Here is an 18,945-nt window from a genome sequence, read left to right as displayed (position 1 = left end):
TTAATAAATTGACAATAGGATATAATAATTTAATTTCATAATTATTATACTTATTATTAATTTTTTTTCATAGGAATCGAAACACGTCCTGAGAGTTTACAAGTGACCCACTTTCTCAATATACTTATTACTAATTTGACTACATATTATATATAATAAATATAATATTTTTCTTGAAATTAATAAATGCATAATTGAATGTTATATGACATTCAGTTTTACCTTTAATATATTAAATGTGATATTATTAAATATAATATGTTATTTAATGCAATATTTAATGCTATTTGATAGTTAATTTTATTATAGAAACGTATTCTTTGGGTTTGATAAGTATATACATTGGCGTGGTCTATATAACTCGAAGATTGAAAATTGATGAAAGAAAGAAAAGAAAATGGATGGTGATCAATGTCCATGTGACGACGATGCTGTGGTTATCCTTGATGAAGTGGTGGTGGAAATACTGTCGTGGGTTCCGGTGAAGGCTCTGATGCGATTCAGGTGTGTTTCTAAATCCTGGAATTCTCTCATTTTGGATCCTACTTTCGTAAAACTGCACCTTCAAAGATCTTCTAGGGACAGTCCAGCCCTATTTACCTTATCCAACTTGTTTTTGGATAAACTGTGTTCCCTACACTGTTGCTCCATAGATGGTTTACTCGAGGACCCATCATCCACCATTGATGTCAATGCTGATGCTAATGATGATAATGGTGGCACTGGCATCCCAGCCAACATTAAATATAGCATCATTGGGGTCTGTAATGGATTGATCTGTTTGAGAGATATGAGTCGTGGATTTGAAGTAGCTCGTGTCCAATTTTGGAACCCCGCCACAAGGCTTATATCCGTAACCTCGCCACCCATACCACCATTCTTTGGGTGTGCCAGGATGGGGTTTGGCTATGACGAATCAAGTGACACTTATAAGGTTGTGGCGATAGTTGGGAATAGGAAATCGCGAAAAATGGAGTTGAGAGTTCACTGCTTGGGAGACAATTGTTGGAAAAGAAGGATTGAATGTGGGAATGATATTCTTCCTAGCGATACATTTCATGGTAAAGGACAATTTTTGAGTGGCACTCTTAATTGGGTTGCAAATCTTGCCACACTTGAATCATATGTAGTTTTTTCCTTCGACCTAAGGAACGAGACTTACAGATATTTGTTGCCGCCTGTTCGCGTCCGGTTTGGTTTGCCAGAAGTTAGGGTTTTGAGGGGTTGCCTCTGTTTTTCTCACAATGAAGACGGAACACATCTTGCTATATGGCAAATGAAGAAGTTTGGAGTTCAAAAGTCTTGGACTCTATTGATTAAAGTTAGTTACAAGCATTTTGAATTCTGTCGCAGTTACTTTCCTCATCCCTTGTGCATGTCTGCAAACAATGATGTCCTGTTGCTGGGGAATAATTCTAAGTACCAACTTGTTCTGTGTAATCTGAAAAACAACACTATCAGCAACATTGAACTTCCCCTCAGAGAAGTTTTCTTCATCTCCTTTGATTATGTTCAAAGCTTGGTTTTGCCTTATCGCAATTGATTTCCTCTGTAACGGCTGGCTTATCTCAATTTCTGTTCAATCAAGTAAGTGGTTTTAGAACCTTTTCGATCATTTCAAGCATGGAAAAAGATATATATTGTGAAATTACTGATTTCTTGGTTGATTCTATTGGCTATTGTTATGATAGTTGCATCAAAATCTTGGGATTAAATGAGTTTTTTTTAATATATATTTTATTAGTATTAATTTTCCCAAAAGGATAGAAAATCAATTTTGAATAGCTTGTTGATTGTCAATTTCTATTCTGTTACCATTGTGCATATATTTTAATTAATAGTGAACTCAATTTAATTGCAGGCAATTCTGTATAACATGGGAGATTATTCGGAAAGAACTTAAATTCTCAAAGCATATAAATTGATATATACAATTATTCAAATTAAGTTGGTTTTGCCTCGTTGAAATAAAGTTATATTTGCAACTTTTTGCTTATCTAAATTTATGTTGAATTAATTGTCATGATCTTTTATGTACAGATGGGTAAATAGATAGTGTCAATATTTGTGGTAATGCCTTAAATTGACTATTTTGAAAACGGTTGGACAATTTATTGATTGAATGAATTAATATTTATTTTTATTGTAAAGCTAGAAGATTTAATTTTGTGGATATACATAGATGATGATTTTTCGAAAAAGGATTTCATTCTCTCCTAAGTATTTCTTATTGTAATTGGTCCTTCAAAGGTTTTAAACAAAATGTAAAAAAATATTTTCTTCTTGAAACTTACATTCATTTAATTTAATTTTTTATTTAAATATAGAATATTAGAAATGAATGCCTTTTAATTTCTTTTAAAAATCTCTTTAATGTATAATCTCATTTTGATTGCATTTGACTATTTAATACCAAGATGATTAGTTTAATTGGTTGAGTACGTGAGTATTATAAATTATTGATATCATATTTAATTTTTACAAATAAAAAATATGACTAGCTAATAGTTTTAAAATGATATATGTGTTGTCTGAATACAAGATTTTTCTCTTGAATATCTCAAAAATGAAATTCCCACATATTTAATTTGGTCATCTCTATTTTACCCTTACATGCTAAAAGCAAGTTGTTGTTGGCCAAGGTTGCATGCTAGAGTTTTGAAATCATTACTGGTTGAATCATGTAAATGTTGAAAATAAAGTTTACTAACTCAATTAATTTTCTCCCTTGGTCATAGTTTAAAACTTTTTTTCAGAAATTTTATGTCTATTTTATAAGATAGATGTATCAATTATTTTTTTACTAAGCTTTTTTAGTTTATTTTAATACTACTAACTAATTTTTTTATTTTTTTAATTAACGAACATAACAAAAAAAATATCAACAGCACATAAATTTAATTATAAAAGTACAGTAACTAAAAAATTGTACTCTAATTTTATCTAATTTTTTATTTTTCTTTATCTATATATTTTTTCTTTAAAAAATTAAAACAAAATTATAAAATTTAATTTAATAAATAAGTAATTTTAAAACTAATTAAAAAATTATATAATATAATATTTATATTTTATAATATTTTTAATTAAAAAAACAAAAAGGAGAAAGAAAATTCTAAGTAATATATATTGAGAATTAAATTGCAAAGTAGTATAGATTTAAAAAAAAATGTATTTACAGAATAAAAAAACCTGCATCATCATCCTAGTTAATTAACAGTATAATTGAATGTGGTTAAAACGACTTCTTTTAATTTTTATCCGTTGAATTGTTTTTTTTTTTCTTCAAATAGTGTGACTGTTTGTCCATCTAAGATACATGGTATAATATATAAAAAAAATTTGTCGGCATGGTACATTTTCCTATTGAGCATAATTATATATGTTCCTGCCATGCCTTTGGGTTGTAAGTTCTAAGTGATTCTTATATATAGAAGTAAGAAAATACTAAAAGTTCAAATTCAAGAATTTTTAAATATTACAATATTAGTAAATTACTTTCTCTTTCTATGTAACTTTTTATTAACGCACAAATAATCCTTTTAGATAAGTGTACTGCCTGACTTTGTAGTATGTGAGTTGTCCGCGCAATTGACATAGTTGATTATGTTCAACCTATTGGTGTAATGTGTGTTTGAAAGAGTTTTGATAAAATTGATTTTAAATTATGTGATTTATGTTGGGACGTTTTTGTTATAAAAGATAATTTGTTGATAGTAAAATTTATTATAGTTTTTTTATTTAATACAAAAATTACATTAAATTATTTCATTTAAAATCATTTTTTACTCTAATTTTATATTTTATTTCACGTCATAATAAAATTAAGATTTTATCTAGGTTAGAGTAACTTAATCCTTTACATATCAAAAATGTTTTTGTGATTTGCAAGTAATAATAAAATTTGAGAAAATGCGTGAATACTAAACTTTTTTTTTAATAACGACTGTAACTAATATAACCTCAAGCAACAAAAAAGACATTCCAACTTTGTTTGCACTCTTTCCTCATACCATCATAAGCAAGCTAGCCACAAAATATACTATCAAGATAAACAACAGTAAACTTTTGCTTAATATATAATTGACAAAACTTTTGTTAATTTTCAAATTTACAGAAGATTGACAGTTCTAACAGTGCACGATTAATTATTAAAATTATGACACAATTAATGCACATATATACTTACATTTTATGTTATTTATACTAATTTATGTGGTTCAATTACGGATTCATTAATTCCATTAGTGACCCATCAACCGAATATATCTTCAAGGGGTCAACGATATACCTATTTTTAAAACTATTCTTCTGCTAAATTTACAATCTACTCGACAACCTGTGAATCCGACGGGAAAAAAGAAAAAGGAAAAGTGAGTCATGGGGACTCAGGAAAACGATATTATAAATAAAATAACAAAAAAAGCGAACACTATATTTAAAAAAGTTAATCAAGCATCCGTGTCCTTTCATTTCAATTTATAAGGGACCGTTTTAATTAAAAAGAAAAATAAGTAAATAAAAACACCGCAATATCTTGAAGAGGGGCTCATTCAAGAGAAGTAACAACACCCTGTTCAATTAATTTTAGTATAAATTTCAGATCTCAAGTCATCATTGAAAATTCTACAACCGAATTGAATCATAAAAGGCCTGAAAAGAAGAACAAAGATCAAATGAGAACATTGTACACTACGAAGCCCCGATACTCCAAAAATGAAAAAGTATTGGTGTCATATTCGTGTCGAACATTGATATGTTTCTGATATATTTGGATACGTATTTAAAGTATCCGATTTTTTATTTTTATTTTTCTAAAAAAATTATAGAACACGACTCAAGTTGTTTCTGATACGACTCAAGCTGTCTTTGATACGGTTCTGATACAGCTTGAGTCACTTTTTGAAGTTTTTGATATTTTGTAATTTTATTGGTTTGATTTTAGGGATTTCATGATAAAAAAAAAATGTCCATTTGTTTGGTTTTGACTTTACTCAAACCATGCTTTTAGTGAATAAATTTATTTTTCCATTCAACAATAGTGCTATTGCTAAAACAAAATATGAATATTTATACTGTTTTAGCAGAACTTAAGATCATCAGTATAATTGCATTTTTAACACCAACACTAATTATATTTTATTTTGCATCCATATATAATTTTTTTTATAATTTTATCGTATCCTTAATTTCTAAAAAATATTGTATTCTTGTATCCGTGTTATATCGTACCCCTGTTGTATCACATATTTAGGCTTCATAGATTGTTCATGTAATCAACTGATTTTGCTGCCACTCATATTCACTCCTTGCAACTTCTATGGGCACAATAATGTTCATAGTTACGATTATATGTATACTCAATTCAACTCTAGTAGTGCTTGATGAAATTGTGGAGCAGGAAAGAGGATTCTCAATTATAAACAAAGCGCTGTGGAGGATATAAGTTGTACCAACTGAGACAAACTGGAATTGATCAAACAATTATGTCATTGTTGTTGAAGATGTAGCAGAAGAAACAGTGGCATTGATAATTTCTGATTGTACTCCCGCATTATTAATAGCATTTCTAGCATGCCTACAAGCTAGAGAGAAAGGAAACACATTGCAAATTGGGGTCAAATTTCAATGCTGCCAGGCAAAATCTTACAATGTGTTTGGATGGATACTTTCATGATTGATTTTAAATGAGATATTGAATTGCTGTCATTTTAAATTTAGTATTTGAATAATAATTTAAGGAGAAATTAAATACCTGAAATTTTAATAGAGAATTTTAATTAACCAAAACTGAGTCATATGAAATTTTTTTAAAAATCTAAGAATTTCAATTTCTCAAAACGTGCTCATACTTACTTCGTGTTTGTACTCACTCCTTCTCCTTTCTCTACCATCTGCACTGACTCCACTCCTTTCTCTGACTCCACTCATTTCTCTCCTTTCTCCATACCAGCGACACTCCTCTCTTTGCGGGTACTCACTCCTCTCTCTCGGGGTCTTTTCTCAGAGGTTCCGAGAACTCCGATCTTGACCCGCAGGATCATTCCCTTGTGATTTCGACCCACACTCTCGTTGTGCCACGGTGTGTTCATTTTTTCCCGTTAATTTGTGATTTATTTTTTATTTAGTTGTTTGATTTCATTGATTTTATACTGTGGGTACTCATTGTTTGATTTCGTTGCTCATTGTTTGATTTTGTTAACGTGTACTGTGGGTATTTTTGCAAATTTGTTAGGAACAGATCCTGCTCTGTAGGTGTTTGTGTTTATTCTTCTATTAAAAACTTTGGTTTCTTCACTTTGTGTTTATTATTGGAACTTTCCTGACAATTTGGTTTATAAATTCAAACTGCACTATGTTTATTATTGGAACTTTGTGTTTATTATTGGAACAAACCCTTGAGAGTTTTAGAGAATAATAAAGAATGAGAGAGTTTATATGACTTTTAGAAGTTTGTGAAAAGGAACAGAGGAAGCTTGTGGTTGTTCCTTAAGTTTCAGAGTAAATTTTTTTTTTATTGGAACTTATCTTTTTGGCAGTAACCCATTAAATTCAGTAGTCGGTGTAGCACATTATGTGTCATTTATGTGACCCTATGGTTTGTTTGGTATTATTGTTGTTTCACTGGCTAATTCATTGACTCTCTTCCCATACATTGATGAAATATCTGAGAAGCTAGACTATATAGGCATAAACTACTATGGGCAGGTTTGCTTTATTAACCTTGACAATGCACTGTGCATGATATCTGGCATACTCACATGACAATTCTCACATTTATTTCAGGAAGTGGTTTTAGGTGCAGGCCTGAAGCTGGTGGAAAATGTTGAGTACAATGAATCTGGTCGTGGGGTATACCCTGATGACTTATACCGCATGCTGCTTCAGTTTCATGAAAGATATAAACATCTAAATATTCCTTTCATCATTACTGAAAATGGGGTTTTAGATGAGACAGATTTGATCCGCCGGCCATATCTCTTGAAGCATTTGCTATTTATGCTGACATGATCATGGTTTTGATTATGAATTAAATTTTTATTTGCTTAAAATTAAGTTATTCTTTCATAAACACCAATTTCATGTTAGGCTTCATGCAATTTTTCTACAGGGTGTGCGTGTACTTGGTTACCTGTTCTGGACTATTTCTAATAACTAGGAGTGGGCTAATGGATATGGTCCCAAGTTTGGACTTGTTGCGGTTGACCGGGCAAATAATCTTGCACGGATCCCTCGCCCCTCTTACCATCTATTTTCTAAGGTTCGAACTCCCTATCTATATTTGATTTTCCATGTCATTTGCTCTATCTAATTTTTTATGACACTTCCATGATCTCTTGATTGCAGATTGTGAATACAGGAAAAGTTACACATGAAGATCCTGAAAGAGCATGGGATGAACTTCAAAGAGCTGCGAAAGAGAAGAAGACAAGGCCATTTTATCGGGCTGTGGATAAACACCGTTTAATGTATGCAGGTAGTTATTTACTCATAATTTCAACTACCAATCTGTGTCTCTATTGATTAGTGGGACTGTGTGTTTCTTCTGGATTTTATGTTTTTTTCCACCCTTCTTATTTTAACATATATTTTTTTAATGCACTGATTGTTTTTACTGTACAACTTTATATCAATAATTTATTCATTTAAATTTATGATAGTTGTATCAGCACCATGCAAAACTAAAGACAAATATTTTTGGATCCTGTTTTAACTTTTAACTGTGGACAAATAGTTATATCAAGTTTAAGATAACTATTTAATACTACTGCATTATATTCATTCTTCGATGACTTTAGTTCTATATGAGGGTTATATGGATAAGTGTCTAACAAGTCTTCTTGGCTCTCATCACATGTGGACTTGACGAACTTGAACAACAACCTTATATAGAATGAGATTGACGGTTGATTCATGTCAAAAATCATATCAAATTACATGTGCTTGTGTTGATTCATGTTTATGCGTTGGTTCATTATTAGCAATTTGAATTTTCTTCCCTTACGAACAATGAAATTAATATCATTTGAATTTTGTATGAGATAATTGTCCTTAAATTACATAATTATTTAATTTTAATATGTTTTTTAAAATTATTGCGAGACTAGGTAATTAATTTTCTTTAACAAGAATAAGGAATTACATATCATTCATCTTTTAATTTTGCAGTATTATTTAATCCAAGTTTTTTTTGTGTTACTACAAGAATATTGTATAAGATTCAAAATTGTTTAGCATTAAAATTATTTTGATTATTTAATTATTAAATATTTTAAAAAATTATTATTATATATTTTATAACATTAAATTTATTTTGAATATTTAACTATTTAAAAAATGACTCGTGTTTATTTTTATTCAATATTGAAATTTTAATTTTTAAATAAATATTTAAAAATGAAAATTTGAATTTCATTGAAATTGAATTACTTTATCCAAATAAGGAAATTAAAATACAAGAAATTGAATTACCTCATCCAAACAAAATATTTACAAAATGACAGAAATTTAAATCAAGACAATCAAAATGGTGTGAATTTGAATTTCTTAAAAAAATTTAAATCCCTCATCCAAACACATGGTTAGAGTTAGAGATCATGCCACGATTTATACTTCCTCCATTCTTGTTTATATGGCATTTTAGAAGGGGGGAATTTGTTTCAAAATATATATTGTTTTACAAAATCAATGTTACATAAAATATTTTTTTAGGATTATTCTTAATCAATACTTAATGAAAATAGTATATAATAAAGTAAATGAATAATTAATTAGAGAAATAAAAAATATATTAAAAAATATCTAATGTTTTCTATAAAATTCAATAAATTAATTGCATTTTTAAATATTTATGTCAAAACGTTAAACACGTCTAATTCAATTGTATATAAACCCAAATGGATCCTAAGAATAATTTGCTTATTAAATGAGGTTGACTATTGAATAAAATTCAATATTATATTTAATAAATATATTGAATTTGATAAATATCACATTTATTATACTATCTATAAAATTGGCTATTTAATAACATTAAATATTGTATTTACTAAATACGATCTGTAGTCAAATAATTAAGTATCTTCTAAGAAATAATAAGTATTAAAATTATTAGATAAACTGTTATATTTTTTATCAATTTATTAATATTAAATTTATATATTTAGTTTTTCAGAAAATACATTTATAAAATAATTATATTAAATATTAATACAATTGATAAACTTTCAGTAGCACATCACCGCATGGATCACCAACCATTTAGTTTCTTTCATCAATTTTTAATCAGAGTTAGAGACCACGCCTAAGTATATATATTTCTTATGTTCCAGTTTATATGACATTTAAGAGTAAAAAAAAATCAAAATAGATGTATTTTATAAGATTAATGCTAAATTAAATATTTCTTTAGAATTATTCTTAATCAATACTTTGTAAAAGTAGTGTAGAGTACGAATAAATTAGTTAATTAGACCGATAAAAGGTATATTGGGAAATTATCTAATGTTTTTTTAAAAAAATCATCAAATTAACTGTAATATCATCACTTAATTAACGGTAATAAAATTCAAAAATTTTTTTTTACCAGAGACTCAATGAAAAAAATTATCAAAGACCCAAAGTAAACTTTAAAAATTTATTAGGAATCTAAAAGTTATTTAAGCCAAAAATAATTTTAACCGGGTGGATGTTTTCCATCAAATGGATTACACATCAATTAAAGTCGCAAAGGAGTAAGTCGATTAAACAAGTTTGTAATGATCCTAAATGATGGTGTGCATGCATAGACGGGGGATCTAATAGACCTATTGTTGTATTCTTTGAATGGGACAAAAACAAGCAAATAGTCAGTGTAGATGTGTAGATTGTTAAGAATCAGAATAGAATTAGAATAAAATTATAGGAAAAATATCTCCTAATAATTAATTGTATATTTCAGATACACGGTTTTCACTCAATTTTTTCTTGGTTTTGTTTTGCGTGCCAAGCTCTTTAGCTTAGGTTTTGCATGCATGTTTGCTTTGCAATTGTTTGCTAGCGTACGATTTCTTTCCCTTGATGACTTCAAATCCCTAGCACCATTGTTGCAGTTGCACATGTTTTGCTCATCTTGTTTTAGCTCGTTATGACCCTTGAGCAAATCTTGCTATTGTTGAAGATTTTCTCTTTTTCAAGTTTTAATTAATCTTGGGTCTTCAATAATATTGATTTGAGCTTCCAAATGTTTAAGAAAGTCGAAACTTACTTTGCCTGTCATGAATTTTCTTAGGCATCGCTCTGACAATGTTATATTTCTAGCAATATTTCTCAGCTTCATAAAGATCCTTGGGTTGTCTTCAAAATATTGTTTAGTGGAGCTCATTTTTTATGTTTTTGTTGGAAATGAACTATTTTCTTGTAACAAGTTGAGGAGCTTAGCAAGTTTCAACTTGAGAAAAATGTTGAGAATCAGAATAAAATTAGAATGAATCAGTTTCAGATTCTATCTTTATTATCATATCATAATATAGGAACAGTATCTCCAATAATTTAATAGTATTGATTGGATTAATCTATATAAAGAGGCACCGATATGTAATTAAGCGGTTTTCACTTAATTTGTCTCTGCTTCTCCTATTTTAACAAAGGTAAAAGAAAATAATGATTTTTGAAGAAACATGATTTCACACTATACATAATTTATTTTTACAAAGAATGACAAATCCAAAAATTGAATACATGGACATTAGTGATTATTGAAGAAACATCCTAAGATGTAATAAAATGTATGGTATAGCTGATCAGCGTAAGATATAGACAGATAACACTTACGTACAGGTTGTGATCATATAGTGCTTGGTAAGGAACCCATTAAGATAATGTTTTCGTCTTTATGCTGCCTAGTCTTCTCTGGCTTTTCTTTCGTAAATAATCCAGAGAGGAACCTAGGTGACAACCCAGAACTCAGTCCCCTGCCTAGCAAGTTCAAAGCTCCTCTTGATTCACCACCTCCTCTTTGGCTTGCTCTGTTAGTTAAGCTCCTTGTCTCATTCAATCTGAGTTGAGCCCCACAGGGACAGTTTGCAAGTTTTTTAAAGCAACGCTTATGGAACACCAACTGACAAGCTTTGCACCTTTCAATGTCATCTTCCTGGTGATAATTTAGTTTTAGATTGAGACTGCTACTTTTCAGTATATTAGAAGAATTCAAACTATAAAAATGAAATGGATAAAAAGTGAAGATGAATAGGCATTAGAGAATAGCATAAATGAGTTTGATTCCTGGTCTTGAAGCAACATAGGGAATGGTTTTAAGTTTTAACTCTTTCATAAGACAATAGTAATGACCCCCATTAAAAGTCCTAACTCTGGACTACAGTAAATTCTACTGAAAGTAAACTTAAGCTACATTGTTCCAACATTATACAAAATATTACATATACAGAACTCCGAATAAAAATATAGACAGTGAAGAAACAAAATGTGATTTTAAGTCAAAATAGCCAATTTTTTCCTTTATGATAAATTGTTTTATCAAGAATTAACAAGCTCAAGCAAGAGCCTCAAGAAGCATGGCTCTTTAACCTGATGTATATGCAAAACTTCTGGTATGTGCCTAACAGACAAGACCCCAAAATATCCAGTTGGTGGAATCCAGTTCCATATTTTTTGGTAAATGGATGGATAGATATAAAAGAGGTAGTTCGACTTGTAACTATTTCTTTCACCCACAAAGTTGAACCCTACACAGGGATTTGTGAAATGTGTCAAATTGAAAGTAGAAACATGATGCAGGATAATCAACAGCTGCAAATGGTGTTTTTTCTCTTTTTCTTCTAATCTTTTATTTGTCTTTTTTCTTTACTACAGTTGGCTGTGTCAGTAACAGATCTTTAATGGATTAGCACCCAGTCCCAAGACATAGAAGTGTATTTCATACAAGGTAGTAGCAGTAAAGAGGCATAGAAGTTAAAAGTGGAAAATAAAACACTAGGAATGATTTCCTGGGGGTCTACTGCAACAATAACCAGAAAATTGAACCTCATGCAAAACAATTAAAACTAGCCTATCAATTCGATTTAGATCCTCTAAAGTACATGGTACACCTAAACTGTTCCATGCACCAAATCCATTCTAAGTAAGTGGTTTTGTACATCATAAAATAAAAATTCAAACAGTGTTGTTATATGCAGGCTCACAGACAAGCTTTATACTGATATCTCAGACTCCATTATTACCATACATTTTTCTCTCCCATTCTTTCCTCTTATTTCACAAAAATCAATTGTTCACAAAATGTTTTTGTGAGGTCCGTAAACCTCTTTCTGTGCAAGTATACTTTGCCAAATCTAATTTAATCTATTCATCAACAGATCCCTGCTGCGCTTTTATTCTCTATTGTGAACCTAGCTACCTAGGAGCCTGATTAAAATTCTAAGGAACCATTGCTTTTCTCATTGATATATTATTCTTTCATTAATAAATTGTATACTATAGAATCTTAGCTATTGGCGGATACACACCTGAAATGGGAAAATGAGTGAAGATGGGTCAATGCAATCTTGTCGGGCATTGCAGGGATCTCCCACATCGCAGCATATAAGGCATTGGTCAGTAATGTGTTCCAGGATTTTCCTGGACACGGTGTCCACCATCACAGGAAGCGCTGCATAAAAGTTATCAATTGTTAAAGTTAAGGACTACGTTGTGCTGAGTTGCTAAGATTCACATTACATTGATGAAGTGCTCAAGATAAGTTCTCAGCATCTCAATACACATATATATAATCAAGTTCCTTTACAAAGGTAGAAGAAAGACTACAGCCTAGGCACCTACAGCCTACATAGAGTAGGTAATACAAGCAGAAAATGCAGCTTTATAAAAAGCTTTACAACAGATATAAACAGCTTTATTAAAGCTGAACAATATATATAATAAGACAACTATTCTAACATCAATCATAAATACTAAATACAGGGACTGCAAAAACTTCAAAATTAACCAGTGCTTAGCTCCAAATTGCATCATCAATAGCCTGTGGCTCTATGTTCACGTGAAAGAAAGAAAGAAATGAATCACACACAATGTGCATGAAGATACTACATAGGCTCCATCATGATGCCCACCTCCAAACAAAAATATGTTGATAACAGAGTACAAATTAAATCCCAGCTTTGACACGGACTAACAGCTGGAAATCCCATATTATGGGCTGCAGGTTTATCCACTTAATAAATAGTCAAAAACTGACACAGCCACATCGCAGAAGGTCATATGAGCAATAATTTCCTGATACTAGTTATTGTTGTTACCTCACATGGTTGAGATAACATGCCTTCCATGCTATCTGTTTAGAAGTTAATCAATAACCAATAATGACCAGGTACCATAAGGCAGAGAGAGATTTATCAGACCAGTTCCAAAAACTGATATTGTGCAACAACATTTATTCCCAATAATTTATACAAATCTATATTCAGCCACACCATGAATATATTCGAAGTACATAATGATTAATAAACTCATCCCATTAGGAATAAAGACAGAAGAAATCAGTAATAGAATCTGATTGATTAAACATAAATTTTGGGGTTTAGGCTTTTTATGCCTTGTATTCATAACTGTATTTTCAGTACACCTAGTACTGAATTTCATATATAATATATTGATTTTTGCTGTGCAAAAAAAAAACATAAATTTTGGTCTAAGAAGCAAGTAATGCATGTCTGTGCATGCATCAAAACTGGGCTTTCAGCATCATTGCATCAAACCAAGATTTATCAAAAGAAGTGAAACACATGTAAGTGGAAACTAATTGAAATAAACTTTCATTTAAGGCACAGAGAAACAATAAGCCAAAAATAGAAGCTAACCAGCAAAGACTCCTCTGGAAAGATCAATCAAGTCTCTAAGAGCAAAAAAGTCATTGCTTTCAAGAAGATATCTCCTGCTTCCAAGTCCTCTGTTGATAGACCTCCGAAATGGGCAGCGAACATACGGAAGCATTGTACCTATCTTTTTTCTGACACTCATAATATGAAGCAAGGCTGGGACCTTTGACAAAAGGAAGGGATTAACAGCAGTGACACAAAGCATGGGCTGCAGGAGAAATTTCATAAGAAAAAAATGCAAGGTGAATAGTAAGAATAACTTCAAATATACAAAGAAAGAAAGGACAGGAAGGAAAAGAATAACATGCATCTAGTGTATTGATCAATAAACAACCACAACTAAGTAATAACACAGCACAAATCCTATATAAAACTTCGTACCCCATTGCCCAGAGGCTCTTCGCTATGCGAAGGTATGGGGGAGGGATATTGTACGCAGCCTTACCCTTGCATATGCAAAGAGGCTGTTTCCGGATTCGAACCCATGACCAACAGGTCACCAAAGCACAAATCCTATATAAACAACACAAATATTTCCGTGTCCAATCCAAGAGTTATGCATTATTTTCTTCCTACAACACTTCCTAGGGACTCTTGGAAGGAAATTGGATCCAAATCCAAGTCAATGACAGCTAAACACTGAAGAGAAAATATAAAAAGATTAATTGAACTACAATATTAACCAAGAAGGTACATGAAAGTTTGATATGAAAATGCATTGAGCCAATAAGATCTTACACATCAATATGCATAAGGGTAATTATTTTGCATCACTTCACAATCTATGTGCCTATGCTAGTTGTAAATGCAAATAAGCAGCCTTCTTTCAAACTAGCAAATAGCAATCATAGGGTGTTTTACTGGTCTTCTTCATAGGCTGTTAAACTAAGTTGATGACCTCTCCATAATTCATAGGGTGTTTTAACAGTTTTCTTATGAGCAATTGCAGTTTTCTAATTTTTGTTGGGTTCCACAAATTTTGTAATTGTATTTTGTTGTCCCACAAATATAACTGTATGGAGTAGGGAGTCCGATCCATTTAAGAAACCTTTTTGAGTTGATGAATTGGAGTAAAAATTTAGTTATGTTGCTTAAGTGCATGTTTGGATTAAAGGTTGCAAACTAGGTATGCAAAAGTCTTACTTCTCCAAAACTTAGTTCCAAGCAAAATTTTACTGTCAAACATACTTTCAGGGGTAACCAAACATAACCCCAAACTGATTTTACTCTCAAACATACTTTTGGAACACTCCTACCGGAAATCTAAAATACCCTAAAATAGTAAAAATGATGCGGCAATGGATTATGGAAAAGTGAGTGAAATTCTATAAAATTATTTTAGCAACTCATAAGAGTTTCTCCACTAGAGTTGTCCTAACAAATCTTTAACTACATCTACAACTATAAATATACAGTCATGTAATTAGATCCTAATCATTAAATTCAGAAATTCACTTTCAGAACTTTCTCACTTTCTATTGTTTTCCTTTACTTTCTCAACTACAAAAGTTTTCTAATATTATGCATAGAAACTTTGGACATAAGCATTAATATGAAAGATCATAATGTGAAAACAATATTATAAAAGACAAACATTAGTATTAAATTTACCTGTTCATATATAGAATCCAGATAAGATTTTGCCAGCTGAGAAACAGGATAGTAAGTGAAATCCCAATTATGTAAAACCCTGGCTGGCAAGACTGCGGTCTGATTTGTGTGACAAGAAGAGCAAAACAACTGGCCTGTGTATTCACAAAGTCGAGGCTTCCCCCATCCAAATGTCTGTACAAAATCCCAAATCAAAGTTTTTCCATCATCAAAATGCTTATGGCATCCAGCACAGGTGTGATGTTGTGATTCTAACAACTGTTTCACAGATTTGTTTGGTGGAATTTCTACTATAAGTGAAATTGTCTTCCCTAAATTGGAAATGCTTCGGATATTTTCCCCTCTTGTAAAAGAGTGAGACACAGGTGAAATAGGATATGAATCTTGATGGGATATAAACCAAATCAATGCTCTAGGAGGACTTGAAGAAAACCTGGACCGGATAATAGACTGTAAACAGTCTTGAATGAGAACACTTCTCTTCACAATAATATCAGGCGATGCACTTCTAAATATCTGGGTTTCCTTTTCAACAGAAGACCATGGCAAAGGTAATTTCCAGCCTTGCTCATTGAATAAGGTTTTCATGCACCGGTAGAGAGTGAGGAAATCACGATATCTCCTTTCAACCTCCCACTGATCCTTGCCACTCCACACTTTTATTTTATACACAGTGTATTCCTTCACTCCAACCAATCTTTCACTGAAAGAAACATCCCCTTTCTTCTGCCTTGCACCTACCACTTCAATCCTATCTATTTTTCTTTGGCGCTGAACTAGCAGGTAAGCATCATCTGTACTTGAAGTAGAAGCAGTCAACCCACCGTCTCTTGAAGGCATAGAAAATTGAGGCTCAGTCAATCTGTTACGCATGGAAAGCCTAGCCCCAGGAGAATCCACAGATTCCAGTAAAATTTCTTCCATTTCCTGAACAACTTCGTCATAGAATTCATTTAGCTCAAAGTCTTCTGTCTGCAATATTTAGTGAAATATTAAACCCAATATAGGTAGAATGATTCTTTCCACTATGTCAACTCAAGTAAATGTGCAGCCAAAATGAGTTGCTTCAAATTATAAGTCTATGACAGCTTTTGTCACCATCTTTATTCATGGGACACCATGGTATAAAAGCAATCTTTCTTGACAGTAAACATAAGAAAATGATAGGGCCCACAACAGCTATAATGCAACTGTGACCACAACACAACTACAATTTAAACTACGCATTTACATATTAATAAAAACTTTACAAATTTGATGTAGCAAATATTAACTGAAGATGGTTGAATTGAAAATGATATCTTGAAAGGCAATGGGATGCACTGCTCACCTTAGATGCCACAGGACTTGTTTCTAAGAGATTTGTTGAAGTGAAAGACTTCTCTAATGTTTTCCTCATTCCGTTGTCCAACACAGGCTCAATTTGCTCAAGACTCTCAACTGATTTTGTGTTAACATTCCCAATATGGTTCGACGGATTGGAATAACTCTTATCAAATTGGCTATCACCTATGTGATCAAACTTGAACTTAGAAGTATCCAGCTCCAACTTTACACCATGAGCATCACCAGTGCCAATAGCTTCTTCACTGTTGGCATTCCCTTTTTCCATGCAACCACCATCATTAACATCCAAACCCATATTCCGAGGAACTTCTTTCGCCAGCAGATCCAAATCAACTTCATCCACCTTGCCAACATAAGAACTTTCAGGACCTTGGACCTGCGTTTCAATACAGTTCTGACAATCAACTGAGGGGGAACTTTCCACTGTGTTAGCAAGCATATCAGAATCTCGAACACGACGACAATCTGCAGAAATTTCCCTATCCCTAACCTCTTCTACAGCATCAGAATAACCAATATCTTTAGTTTCTTCAACTTCATTGCCTCTGACCATGTCCTTTTCATCTTTCCCTTCCTCCTTTCGACCAGAACCTTTATTCACTCCATTATTCTTTTTTCGCTGATTATGAAACAGATCAGACATGACAGAAATGTCACCACTCTGCAACAAAAAATCATCCAGGTCTCGCGATCCAAATGCCACGGAAGAGTTCATAAACAAAGAGTTCTCGTTTCTCACTTTCGGCTCCTCATAATAACCTATATTTTTGGACAAATACATTTCATTTCCACCATCACTACCATAGTCATACATAGAATCATCCCCCTCCGATAACTCTTCTTCTTCCTCTTCCTCTTCTTCTTCCACTTCTTCTCTTTTCTCAATTTCCAATTCAAAACCATTTCCACCACTCACTTCACCGCTCCCTTTCGACTCTTCGATCCGATGATTAAACCCTATAATCTCCAACGAATCGAGCGTAGTAATAGATAGTTCCTCACTGCAATCACCGTACATCTCCAATCCAGTGGAACCGTACAGAAAACTCCTCCGGTCGCCGCCGCCGCGATTCACCTCCGGGGCGGCTCCTTTTCCCGGACTGAAATTTTCGAAACCCTCGCCGGTGGCGACAGAAGCGAAATCGCAATCGGAGAAATCTTGGAAGAGCGTAACGGCGCTGCAGAGGCTCATGCTAGTGTTGGGCGTTCCCATCACCGAGTTGGCGCTGCAATACCGCTCGAACTCGGAATCGTCCGAGGCACCGTCCGATCCCCGAACCCGTAACGGAGGAAACGAACCCAACGAATCCGGTGAACCGACCTCGCCTCTCGCATTCATCGTTTCAAATTCGATAAAGAAAATTAAATATAAAAAGAAAAAGAAGAAGGTTACGGTGAGATACTGCGATTGGTCGAAGATGTGAAGCTTTGGGAGGTTCTGGAAGGAACCAACCGTACGGTTCGATAGAGGTGAATAGAACACAGTGGAGAACAGAACAGAGACCCTTCCTCAGATACAAGGGAAGGCGATGGTGATGCAGAGGAAAAAAAATTTGAAAGAAACAAAAAATAATAAAGAGGATCAGGTCTTTGTTTTTATAAAGAATTAAAATATTGTGTGAGACGACAGAAAATGGGATTCAAAGGTGAAAAATCAAAACTACCGGCAATGATATAAATATGACCATTTATTTATGTGCATCTTGTTTTTACCTACCTAGCATTCTACCAATCAATCAACTCTGTTTGGAAGTGTTTGAAAACTCCGCATGCAGATGGAGATGGGAACCATTTTTTTTTTTTTGGTTTTACTTGGGGGATTTGAGTTTGAGTAACTTAATTTGTAATTTACTAAAAGAATGCTAAGAAAATATTTTAAACACTCTTTTTCATCATAAATTTATTAGAAATTAAACGACTATAGGTTTCATGTTTTATTTAATAAATATCTCTCTTTTACGGATAAAAAAATATTTCCGATTTCTCAATTTTCATCCTCACTATTTCAGGCTTATATGTACTATTTTTTTGGGGTAATTCTTTTTTATTGTCATGTATCATGTACACAGTACACTCTTGCCTTGAGGAGTTGTTATTCGCACTCCTTTTCTCTTGG

At 32.2% G+C, this 18,945-nt stretch overlaps 2 protein-coding genes across 2 annotated transcripts; one reads left to right on the top strand and one right to left on the bottom strand.

The window, feature by feature from the left end:
* The first annotated feature begins 397 nt into the window (after positions 1 to 397).
* LOC114414311 (F-box/kelch-repeat protein At3g23880-like) lies at positions 398 to 1,553 on the top strand. The gene has a single exon (XM_028378590.1). It carries the CDS (start codon positions 398 to 400, stop codon positions 1,541 to 1,543), a length of 1,146 nt encoding a protein of 381 aa, XP_028234391.1. The 3' UTR covers positions 1,544 to 1,553.
* Positions 1,554 to 10,574: 9,021 nt separating this feature from the next.
* LOC114416439 lies at positions 10,575 to 18,422 on the bottom strand. Its single transcript, XM_028381305.1, has 5 exons — positions 16,813 to 18,422; positions 15,483 to 16,454; positions 13,854 to 14,079; positions 12,504 to 12,646; positions 10,575 to 11,131 (listed from the first exon to the last, which is right to left on the bottom strand). Exons 1-5 carry the CDS (start codon positions 18,166 to 18,168, stop codon positions 10,826 to 10,828), a joined length of 3,003 nt encoding a protein of 1,000 aa, XP_028237106.1. The 5' UTR covers positions 18,169 to 18,422; the 3' UTR covers positions 10,575 to 10,825.
* Positions 18,423 to 18,945: the final 523 nt, after the last annotated feature.

This window comes from Glycine soja, chromosome 6 (genome assembly GCF_004193775.1).
Source record: "Glycine soja cultivar W05 chromosome 6, ASM419377v2, whole genome shotgun sequence".
Taxonomy (NCBI): Eukaryota; Viridiplantae; Streptophyta; class Magnoliopsida; order Fabales; family Fabaceae; genus Glycine; species Glycine soja.
This window is presented reverse-complemented; position numbering and strand designations above follow the sequence as displayed.